Source organism: Ictidomys tridecemlineatus, chromosome 11 (genome assembly GCF_052094955.1).
Source record: "Ictidomys tridecemlineatus isolate mIctTri1 chromosome 11, mIctTri1.hap1, whole genome shotgun sequence".
Taxonomy (NCBI): Eukaryota; Metazoa; Chordata; class Mammalia; order Rodentia; family Sciuridae; genus Ictidomys; species Ictidomys tridecemlineatus.
The window spans coordinates 72,109,805-72,121,370 of NC_135487.1; the positions used below are offsets into that span (position 1 = coordinate 72,109,805).

At 38.6% G+C, this 11,566-nt stretch overlaps 1 protein-coding gene across 2 annotated transcripts in view; it reads left to right on the forward strand.

The window, feature by feature from the left end:
• Window positions 1-8,336, forward strand: part of LOC101962564 (guanylate-binding protein 3) — a 28,827-nt gene extending 20,491 nt beyond the window's left edge. For both annotated transcript variants that reach the window (XM_078026658.1, XM_078026659.1), the window contains 3 exons: window positions 4,161-4,263; window positions 4,562-4,755; window positions 5,566-8,336. In XM_078026658.1, coding sequence (XP_077882784.1) covers window positions 4,161-4,263; window positions 4,562-4,755; window positions 5,566-5,787 — 519 coding nt within the window. In that variant the 3' untranslated portion in view covers window positions 5,788-8,336. The remainder of the gene's footprint in view (window positions 1-4,160; window positions 4,264-4,561; window positions 4,756-5,565) is intronic.
• The last annotated feature ends 3,230 nt before the right edge of the window (window positions 8,337-11,566 follow it).

An 11,566-nucleotide genomic window follows, 5' to 3' on the forward strand; every position in this document is an offset into this window, starting at 1 on the left:
TTATCTTCTTATTTCTGTGGTGTCTGTGTGATATTTCCTTTTTCATCACATATATTAGTAATTACATTGAGTTTTCTCTTTCCTTTGTTAGCATGGCTAAGTGTTTGTCAACTTTATTTATTTTTTCAGAGAACCAACTTTTTGTTTTGTCAATTTTTAAAATTGATTCTATTGTTTTCAATTTCATTGAATTCTGATCTTAATTATTTCCTGTCTTCTACTGCTTTGGGTGTTGATTTGTTCTTCTTTTTTTAGGGCTTTGAAATGTAATGTTAAGTCATTTATTTGTTGAATTTTTCTTCCTTTATGGAATGAACTTCATGCAATGAGCTTTTCTTTTAGTATGGTCTTCATATTGTCCCAGAGATTTTGATATGTTGTATCTATGTTTTCATTCACCTCTAAGAATTTTTTAGTCTCCTCCTGGATATCTATTACAAACCATTGTTCATTCGGAAGCATATTATTTAGTCTCTAGGGTTGGAGCAGCTTTTATTTCTTATTTTGTCATTGATTTCTAATTTCATTCCATTGTGATCTGATAGAATGCAGGGTAGTATCTCCTTTTTTATATTTGCTAGGAGTTTCTTTGTGGCATAATATATAGTCTATTTTAGAGAAGGATCATGTGCTGCTGAGAAGAAAGTGTATTCGCTCATTGAAGGATGAAATTTTCTATATACATCAGTTAAGTTTAAGTTATTGATTGTGTCATTGAGTTCTATAGTTTCTTTTTGTTCAGCTTTTGTTTGGATAATCTATCCAGTGGTAAAAGAGGTGTGTTAAAGTCACTCAGAATTATTGTGTTGTGGTCTATTTGTCTCTTGAACTTGAGAAGAATTTGTATGATGAACGTAGATGCTCCATTTTGGGGGGACATATAAATTTATTATTGCTATGTCTTATTGATGAATGGTTCCCTTAAGCAGTATTAAATATCTTTCTTTATACTTTTTGATTAATTTTAGCTTGGAGTTTTCTTTATTTGATATAAAGTTGAAAACTGCTGCTTGCTTCTGCAGACCACGTGAGTGGTAAAATTTTTCCCAACCTTTCACCTTCAGTCTGTTGATGTCTTTTCTTTTTTTATGAGATGAGTCTCTTGGAGGCAGCATATTGTTGGGTCTTCTTTTTTTAAATCCAATCTGCCAGTCTATGTCTTTTGATTGATGTGTTTAGGCCATTAGCATTCTGAGTTAATACTGAGACATGATTTGTCCAGCTATTTTTGTTTATTTTTGGTATTTAACTTGACTTGGTTTCTCCTTTGATTAGTATTTCCTTTAGTGTAATACCTCCCTTTGCTAATTTTCATTATTGTTTTTTGTTTCCTTTTGATGGAAGATTTTGCTGAAGATGTTCTGTAGTGTAGGCTTTCTAGTTGTAAATTCTTTTAACTTTTGCTTATGATGGAAAGTTTTTATTTCATCATCAAATCTAAAGCTTAATTTTGGTCGATATAAGATTCTTGGTTGGCGTCCATTTTCTTTCAGAGCTTGATATATGTTGTTCCAGGATCTTCTAGCTTTCAGGGTCTGAGTTGAAAAATCTGCACATAATCTAATTGGTTTCCTCCTATATGGAATCTGAATCATTTCTCTCATGGCTTTTAATATTGTCTTCTTATTCTGTATGTTAGGCATTTTCATTGTAATGTGCGTTGGTGTGGATCTGTTGTGATTTCGTACACTTGGTGTCCTTTAAGCATCCTGAATTTGGTTTTCCAATTCATTCTTCATGTTTAGAAAATTTTCTGATATTATTTTATTAATAGGTTGCTCATTCCTTTGGTTTGGAATTCTATGCCTTCCTCTATCCTGATAATTCTTAAATTTGGTCTTTTTGGTGGGATAAAAGAAACAAATGAAAACAATGAAAAAAATAAAGAATATACAACACAACTATAATATACTCTTCAGATGTTCCAGTCCTCAAAATTCTGATTCATGCAAAGTATTTCATTTCACATATGTTGGGGATGTGAGGGAGAAGAAAGGGAGAGGGAAAAAAAAACTTGAAGAAAGAAATACATATATTTTTTTTTTTGGTTGGAGATCAGTATCTTTCCTGCTTCCCTTCTCATCCAATAGGTGGGGTCATCTGTTATTAGCTGGTATCCCTACCCTCAGGATGGTGAAGGTAACCAGGGTGTCACTGTGCTGGCTTAGCGGCTGCTGGGGAGAGGGGTACCTGGCCAGCTGGAGTTCCAACCTGGGAGTTGCTCCCACTGAAGATGGTGATGAAGGTGGCCCAAGATGAAGGTGCCTGCTTTCAATGATGGGGTGTCAGATCAGGTGAGGGGAACCGGATGATGGCACTGGATGATGAGTTCAGAGAAGAGCTCTGTGGCATGCAGTATGGCTGACTTCAGAGCCTGTGTGAAGTTCTCGGGTGCAGGCAGGATACTGCGTGTAGGGGACTATCTCTGTGGTGGAAGAGTTCCAAGATGATGGTGGGGGAGCCCCACGCTGGTAGTGGGATGGGAAGTTGCCAGGTGTCCTGCATGGGAACAGCATTCGTGATTTCTTCTTGGGTCAGTTCTTCTCAGGTGCTGCTGCTGCCAATGGTCTCTCTTGGATACTGAGTGAGGGAAATCTTGTATGGGCGAGTAGTTGGGAGACTTTGACGCTGAGGCATGGAGCCCTGTATAGGCATGGTGCTTCTTGTGCAGGGGCAGGAATATTGCTTGCAAAGAAGCAGTATTCTCACTCCTTGAGTCCCATGTCATGGATTGACACAGTATACTGCCTCTCTCTGGCCCACCATCTTGGATCCCTGGTACATATATTTTTTTAAACTGTTGAGTCATAGAATTTTTAATATACTTTGAAATTGACTCCTTATGGTTTGCAAATATTTTCTCTCATTCTTTACATTGTATTTTTCATTTTGTTGATCGTTTGTGGGTGGTGAAGAAACTTTTGTTTGATATTTCCTACTTATTTATTTATGGTTTTGTTGCCTATGTCTTTTAATTTTAAATCCAAGAAATCACTGAGATGGCACGTGTCAAAGGTTCCCCCCCACCACCAGGTTTTCTTCTAGGAGTTTTATAGTTTTAGGTCTTATGTTTAAAACTTTAATGCATTTTAGTTCATTTTCATACAAGGAGTAAGACAATGGTCCAATTTCTTTCTTTCCTGGCTCTCTATTCTGTTCCACTGGTCTTTGTGTCTGTGTTTATGCCAGTAGCATGCAGTTGTGATTACTAAGTAATACAATTATATATATATCATATATGTGACAAAATATTATTCAGTCTTAAAAAAAAAAGCTCTACCAATGACAACATGGATTACCCTAAGAATATTTCCCTAAAGGAAATGAGCCAGACATAGAAAGACAAATGCTGTGTGGTTAAAGGTCATTGGCACCATAAAAACCAACCACCCAAATAAGGGCAAAACACTGTTCAGCTCATATTAACATAGAGTAGAGTTAGAGGAGAATGGTGATTAGCCAGACCTGAGAGTACATGGAGGGGAGATACTGGTCAATATATAAACATGCAGCTATAGATGAGTAAGTGCAGCACAGCTGATGGACCACTATTACTGTAGTTAAACTAATCTCTTGTGTACCTGAATGTTACTAAGAGAATAGATGTCATCATTCTCATGACAGTGGAAAATGTAATCATGTGATGTAGGAAACATTTAATAATGCAGACATATATCAAAACATCATATTATACACTTTCAATGTACACCATTTTGTTAATCTCAACAAAGCTGAAAAAACACTCAGAAGCAGTCTAGGAAAGCTTTGTGGTACAGGAGGGGGGAGATACAAGTCAAGGAAACTGTAGACATGACCCTAGATAAGAAAGGCTAGAACAGATGCAGAAAAATGATATGCACATACTACAAAAATGGAGGAGGTGTGTATTTGTAGAACTGCTGCTACGTCTGACTGGGTCTGAAACCTGGGGTGGCTGATGAGTAGCATTCATGGGAGAGAAGGCTGATATGGGGTTTTCATGTCTCACCAAAGAGCATGGACTTCTGTTGTATCCACAGAAGGAAAGGAATCACAACAGGATCCTACTGCAAAAGATGCAAAATTCAAAGTCAGTTTTGTGATCTATTGAATCATACCTTCCTCATCTGAAGACAGAGCTTTGATCCCTAAAGTGTTTTGGTTTCTTCTTTGTTCCCCAGGCAATGGAGGTCCTCCAGAGCTTCCTACAGTCACAGTCTGTCATAGAAAAATCCATCCTGCAGTCAGATGAAGCCCTCACTAAGGGAGAGAAGGCCATAGCAGGTACAGGGGAGGTCATAGCTCTCAGAGGGTGGGGAGGTTCCTGCACAGACCTTGGCTGGCTGGACAGGAAAACCTTCCTGAAACCAGAAGCTCCTTCTTGCTAAATCTGAAAGCAAGAGGAGAGTCCAGAAAATGAGTTTTCCAACAAATTTGCAAATATATACTCTTGCATCATGGATATTGGGCAAATTGAGAGATTTCCCTCTTGCCTTTTCTGAAATCACCTTGGTGTGCTAACCTAGGAGGCTAGAATGCAAGCCTTTTGTTTCTTCTCTCTTCTAAAATCTTTGTGGAGCAGCTGAGCGGGCCAAGAAGGAGGCAGCCGAGAAGGAGCAGGAGCTGCTAAAACAGCAGCAGAAGGAACAGCAGGAAAAGATGGAGGCCCAAGAGAGAAGCTTCCGGGAAAATGTGGAACAGCTTAAGGAGAAGATGGAGAGAGAAAAGGAGAACATTCTGAGAGAGCAGGAAAAGATGCTGGAGCACAAGCTGAAGGTGAGTCTCTACAGGGCCTGGCAGGATGTGACAGACACTGCCTGATTTCTCAGGATGGGATGGGATAAGATGTTAGATACAGACAGCATTCCAAAGGGACACTCAGAAGGTAAATGTTTCACTGACACAGACACCTCAAGTGCACCTGGATCCTAATGAAGCCTATAAATCTAGGAGACTCCAATACTCTGTGTATTGATAGACTTTGGAGGGTACAGATAATAACCCCCAGGTGGTGGATTATTCTTTGTTGCAATTATGTGCCCCAATTGAGGAGGATTCTGGCACAAACATCCAAGAGACCTGGAACAGATCCTTATGGTCTGCATGCATCAGATTTGGCCTCATATAAGATAAGGTCAGTGAAAGATCAGAAATTGCTCCTCTTGCTTTTGTGTCTTCCTGATTCTTCTATACAAGTAGAGTACAACAAACCTGTGTCACAACCAGGAGCTTGATGACCAGTGTTCTGTACAAGGGCAGGATTTCCCATGACTTGTTAGAGGATCACAGCCATGCCACCTTGGTGGATCTAAGAATCAATCAGAATTCAACCTCATTCTCCCCGACACAGCATCCTTTGTGCTGGAATAAAATCCCTCTCCACCTCCAGTGAGTGTGAGGAAATCTCACAAGTGTGTAAGCCCTGGGTACTCCCTCTCTTCAGGTCAAAGGTCTGGAAATATCAAAGAATTTTCTAAGGTGGTAGAGAAATAGACACAGGTGCTTAACTGTTGAATTTTTTAAATATAGAACTCTTGGCGGTTTATAACCAGGGATTCTCAAAAGTGGACTCTTCCTCTCTTATAGGTCCAAGAAGAATTTCTTACTGAAGGATTTAAAGAAAAATCTGAGGCATTAAGTAAAGAGATAAATCGACTAAATGAAGAGATTGAAGCATCTAAAAGAAACAGTCGCTCGATATTTTCACAGATCCTTACTGGAGTTGGCAGTGTTTTCCTTGCAGTACTCCCTGGGGCTGGTAAAGTAGTTGGTGCACTGTTGACTGCCATAGGCAGTCTTTTTGAATAACCTGATGATTCCTGATAGGAAACTATAAAAAGAGGCATCTTTTATTTGAATAGCTACTTTTTAAGGTACCTGTGTCCTCTCAGTTTCATTCAAAAGATGTTCGAGAATAAAAAGCAATTATCAAAGATTATCAGAGCATACTCTAAGAGAAACAATCTTTATTGAAGAAATCAGAAATGACTAAGACAATATGAGATGATTTCTAGAGAAGACTTTAAGTAAAACAAAAAGCTAAATAGCAATATGAAGAAAATATTTGAAATTCATATACGAGGAGCTCTGTGGGAAGTGACTAACAACTGCATTAAGTGGAAAGAAACATAAGAAAAAATTTAAATTTACTAATAAAAAAGTGTGCACAATAAAACTGTGAAGCACATAGTTTTGCCTTCTTATTGGGTAGTGAAGAACAGGTTTAATAATATACATAAAAATTTAAAATGCACATACCTCTGATCTAGCAATTCCACATAGAGGACATTCTCTTATGTATCTCTTCACTCAAATGAAAATGATATTTGTAGTGGTTGACTTATTTCAGGATCATAATGATTACAAAAGACTGGAAGCAACTGAAAGTTCCTCTGTCAGGTACTGATGTGGTAAATCTTTGGACATGCTTTCAGAATAATACCCTATAATGATTGTTAAAAGGATGGGGGTGGGAGTTGTATGTGTCGGAAAACATCTCCAAGAGTCATCTTAAGTGAAAAAATATAGAAAGTGTGAATAATTTATAAAATAATGAGTATGTACATATAGTATAACCTACATGTGGAAAATACAAAATAAACTAGTATATATGTCACAATAGGAAGGCACCTGTCTAGTTGAGGTGAAAGAAGACAGAATGACTCACTTTATACTATATTTTCTTCCATGCCTTAACACTTCCTGTGGATTTGTTATATTCAAACAAATATGAATTCAATTAGCAAAATTAAAAATGAAATAATACATGACTGGGGAAATCCCAGGACAGGAGGAAAGTGTTTAATACTACTAGAAATAGCAAAAGTCAGCTCAACTAGAAAAGTCTGCTCCTGAGAATAAGGAACTAGAGAGCACAAGACATCCTGAATTTTTGTTTTTCATTATGACCTTTCAATAAGGCCTTTAACATCTATTCCCCAGTATATGTTCAGATAGAAGTCTCCTGGGATTTTGACTTGAATGGTCTACAAATTCTGCCCCACATTAATAAACATTTATAGAATAATAATAATAATTATTATTATTATTACTATTTTGTGCTGCTGGGGATTGAAGCCATGGCCTTATGCATGCCAGGCAAGTACCGTATCAACTGAGCTAAATTCCCAGCCCAACATTTTAGTAATTCTTTCCAGGTGTCTAGTGCTTCAGACTTACAGCCAGAATGAACTCCTAGTAATTCTACAAGCTGGGCATGCTCTCGTGACTGTGGACCTTTACAGATACACAGAGGCTTCATCATTAGCCCAGCTTCCTCACCTCTTATCTTTACTTGTTAACCTGTGATATTCCATGATGTCTCCTATCTAACATCCTGAGATAGGATGGAGCGTCCCTCCTCTCTGCTTTCATTGTGCCATGTTGTCACTCTACCATAGAGCTTTTTAAAATATATATATAATTGTGAAATTGAAAATGCCTATCTGCTTCTTTTTACCACCTCTTGCTCTGAGGGACATGGTCTTCTTCATCACCTGATCTTTAGTTCTAAGTACTGAGCCTATAAGTATCAGGTATGAACTGTTTAAATACATGAGATGCCCTTCAGGAGGGCCCTAGTTGACAATGTCCTCACCATATTTCTCAATTTCTAAGGCTCTCAAAATAAAGGATAATATTTGAGGAACTAGTGCAGAAGGGACTCACTGAAACAGAGAAGACCTGTCCACTCTGTTTTATCTCTGCAGGACTGGACACCCCATGTCCCTGAGATCTTCAAGCTTCTTACTCATAGTAACTACCCAAGAATAAAGTCACTGATTTATTTCCTAGCAAAAATAGGATTTTAATATAATAAACAAAGTGCCATAATCATGCAAATATCACTTCTGCTATAGTCTTTCTATCAGTCTGGGCTGGTTCTGCTGAAATAAAACTAGACATTTTATATAAAGATAAAAAATCTCACTGAAAATAATACCCACAGCCTGTCAGAATTCCTGTTGCTTAGTCAATCCCCAAGGGCTTGCTGGTCTCTCTAAGGAATGCCCTGAACACTGCACATTGGGATGGTCTGGTGAAGGACAATGAGGGGGCAGGCAAAAGCTCTGGTAGCCCATTACATCTCCCCAACACATTTGTCCAGCAATGCAATATGAAACCCTCAATAAGGAAATGTTGGCATATAATTATAGCTATTTGTACATAAGGAAAGGGTCAGAAGTGAGGTAAAAAAAAATAATAAAAGAAGAGTAAAAAGACTTCCCTGTCCACCCAGTTTAAATCTTTGTCATAAGTTGTCATGTGTTGAGTTAATGTCTGTAGACACCCAAAAGAAGTTTGTACGCAGAAGGCCCCTCATATACTTGAAAATAAATAAGTACTTGTTGAATTTTTGATGGTATAACAGATCTATTTTTTCAATCACCTTCTCAACAATTTTGTAGGAAAACAACTGCACACCACTTGCCTACATAGTATTTGGCCATTTTCGTAACCCCTTGTGCATTTTACCAGATTGTGTCGACATCCCACCTTGCTAGTGCCACCTTCTCACATGTTGGACTAAATTTAAGCAAATTGCAATAATTTGTAACTTCAAGAATCTTTTCTGTGTTGAAGTTGAAATTAAGGGTGGGAATGTGTTAGAAATGAATAAATAATTAAAGAACTGAGCAGATCTCTGAATAAGAGCAATGGAAATAACATAAGGAAGCAGGAAAGCTGAGACAGTTGCATGGTCTCCTTGTGGCCTCCTCATAGGAGATTACATTCTATCACACAAGCAAATGTCCCTCAGAGGGAGGAAGTAAGACCACGTGACCAAGCATCCCCCAAGAGGCCTTTGTGAAGCAAGGTCTCTTCCAGGGGGAACTTGGAGAGGTTCTGAGGAAGGTTTTCTAGCCTTATAATTATACCAAAAGCAGCATCCTCTGTGGAGTGAGGGGTCCCCTTCAGTCCCTGGAACATGGCACAAGTGCAGTGGGCTTTTAGGACGGCTGGGCCTTCTGTCATGTTCAAGCACCTCCTTACTTCTCTTAAGTAATCACATCCTGAATCCCACATGAGGAAGCCCACTGACTTCATTATTTCTTTCAATTCCTGTGTGACTGAGACTCTGAGAATGATGAAGGACAAGCACACAGCATCCAATGGGCTGAGTTGTGAGCAGGGTAGAAGGTTACTACTCACAAAAATGAACCATTAACTATCTGCTTGGACAGTTGGGACATATTCAGAGAACTTACTATGTGGCTGTCTCAAAGGCACAGAGGATGATTAAACTCAGGTCATTGTAGGGAAATCAGTTATGGGAGACATTTGGAGTTATGTGCATAACAAAGCTGTCACAATGTGTCATATGACTGCCCAGTGCTCTCTGCAATTTCCAGGTGAGCTGATGAACTGGTGAAAATAAGATGGCTGGAGGAAGCCTTGGCAGAAGAAATTGCTGCTTGGTTACACTGTAGATTAAAGCACGCAGGATGAAAGATTGTGGGCAGTTGGGACATGCTTAGGGATTGCCCATAAAATGTCTGATGTTGTGGAATACCAGAACCCCCTTGCCTACTCTCTGTGTTACTTGCAATGACTAGATGCCTCCAAGGGGCATATCAAACTAAATGATCCTCTGCAATGATGTCAGATGGACTACATGGGCCCTCTCCCGTTATCAGAAGGGGACAAATATGCTTTGACCTGTGTGGACACATTACAGGCTTACTTCCAACCTTCCCCAGCAAATAGAACCAATGAAAGGGCCATTGTTAAGGAGCTGGTCTGACTGTGTTCTGTGAATGGCACACCACAGTAACGGAGAATGACCAAGTAACTCATTTTGCAAGTCATGACACATAGTACTCTCACAATATATACTTGAGGACATATTGTGGATTTTCCATCTGAAATATAATCCAACAGGGGCTGGATTAAATAATAGAACTAATGACCTGCTGAAAAAAAGTCTTGGAGGCTGAAAATACTTCTATTTTATTGGTTGAGTTGAATTGTCTGCCTGAGGCACTGAGGACATTAGTGCCTGCATGAGTGCCAGGCATGTGCAGCCTGCAAACAATTCTGTGTTAACATGCCCATGGCACTTAAGATTACAGATAAAGGGCACATCCACTGATCATCTTCTCAAACTGGTCAGGGGTACTAGGAACAATTTATTGTTGTCGCTCCTCCAGATATCACATTTATTACCAGAAGCATTAGCTGGCCATGTACTGTACAAATAAGTGCCTGATGGTTCCCTTTGCTAACCCCTTGGAGAAGGGAAATTTTTAAAATTTACAAGGAAAGCTTGTAAACCTGGGAGCCATACCTAGGCAAGTACAGGTGTTAAGGAGCACTTTCTATCAGTTTATGGCAGTTATGTATTCTAAATGTGTCTTATTCTTTCTATACCCTCAAAGTGCAAATATATAGACCCGGTCTGGTACACTTGCCCAGGGAACACTGTTGCAGACTACTAACTCAGGATCTTATGGTAGTCTGTATTCTGCCTTAGAGAGCTGATTTGCCATTATTGGTGCCTAATAAACATTTGTCATCTTTTCCTTGGGTTAGCAATAAGTAACCTATTCCTAGATTGGGCAATGGAGGTGCAGGTATTGTGCCAACTAACTTTGGATCTTCTGAGAACTTCCTGCAATGAAGTGTGCAGGACATAGCACACTGGGTAGCCCAACCTGTGAATGAGACAGAATGGACTTGAATGAAATGCAACTGTTTTGAAACTTCTCAAACACTGAAATGGCCATCGAATAATAAGTCTAAACAAAAGAATTTTGCTTTGATTAGAAGGACACTCTTTCTTGAGCACCTGAGTATACTTATATATGGAGCAGGCCTTAATGTGAGGTAGCAAGGATATACACTTGTGTAAATCCACATAATGGAGCAGATACCTGTCAAAAATATTGAGGAAGTTTTCAATGAACTGATATGGAGTGATTTTCATGTATCTATACACCATTTGATCTTACTGTTAGAAAATGTAAATAAGAAAATATACTTGTATATGCACATTTTTTATAAAGGAAATCCAAGGATAAACCAGCAACAAAAAGATTGTATTGACAGGATGGGCAGGAATGTGATGGAAAGAAGAGAAAGACATCTGGAATTGGAATGGACTGTAAGATGAAGTGACATTTTTCTAACTACCTCTTTTATTTTATCTTTTATTGATTCTATTTTTTAAAAATACATGACAGCAGTGGAATGCTCTGACTTTTAGAATCATGGTGTTTAACGTAAGCAAAAATTAAACACATACTTAAAATCAACCAAAATATCAAGATACAAATAAGGTCCAAATGGAACAGAAACAATGATAATGACTCTAATGATACTACAAATTAATAAATTTGTGGTGAAGCAAAATGGGAATGTTAGCAGTTTAAGAGCTGACAGGCTGTGGATTTACACATTGACATACAACAGCTCTGCTTACTGCCATTTAAGTATAGAGGCTTACAGTAGCTAATTTGTACCTAATAGATAATCACAGTGGAAGAGATGAGAAAAGAAACAATGGGGAACAGAACAGCCTCCCTTTAGGCTTAGGCAGTACAAGTCCCTAAGCTGTATGAGCTAAGAGTTCCTAGGTGGTTGAAAA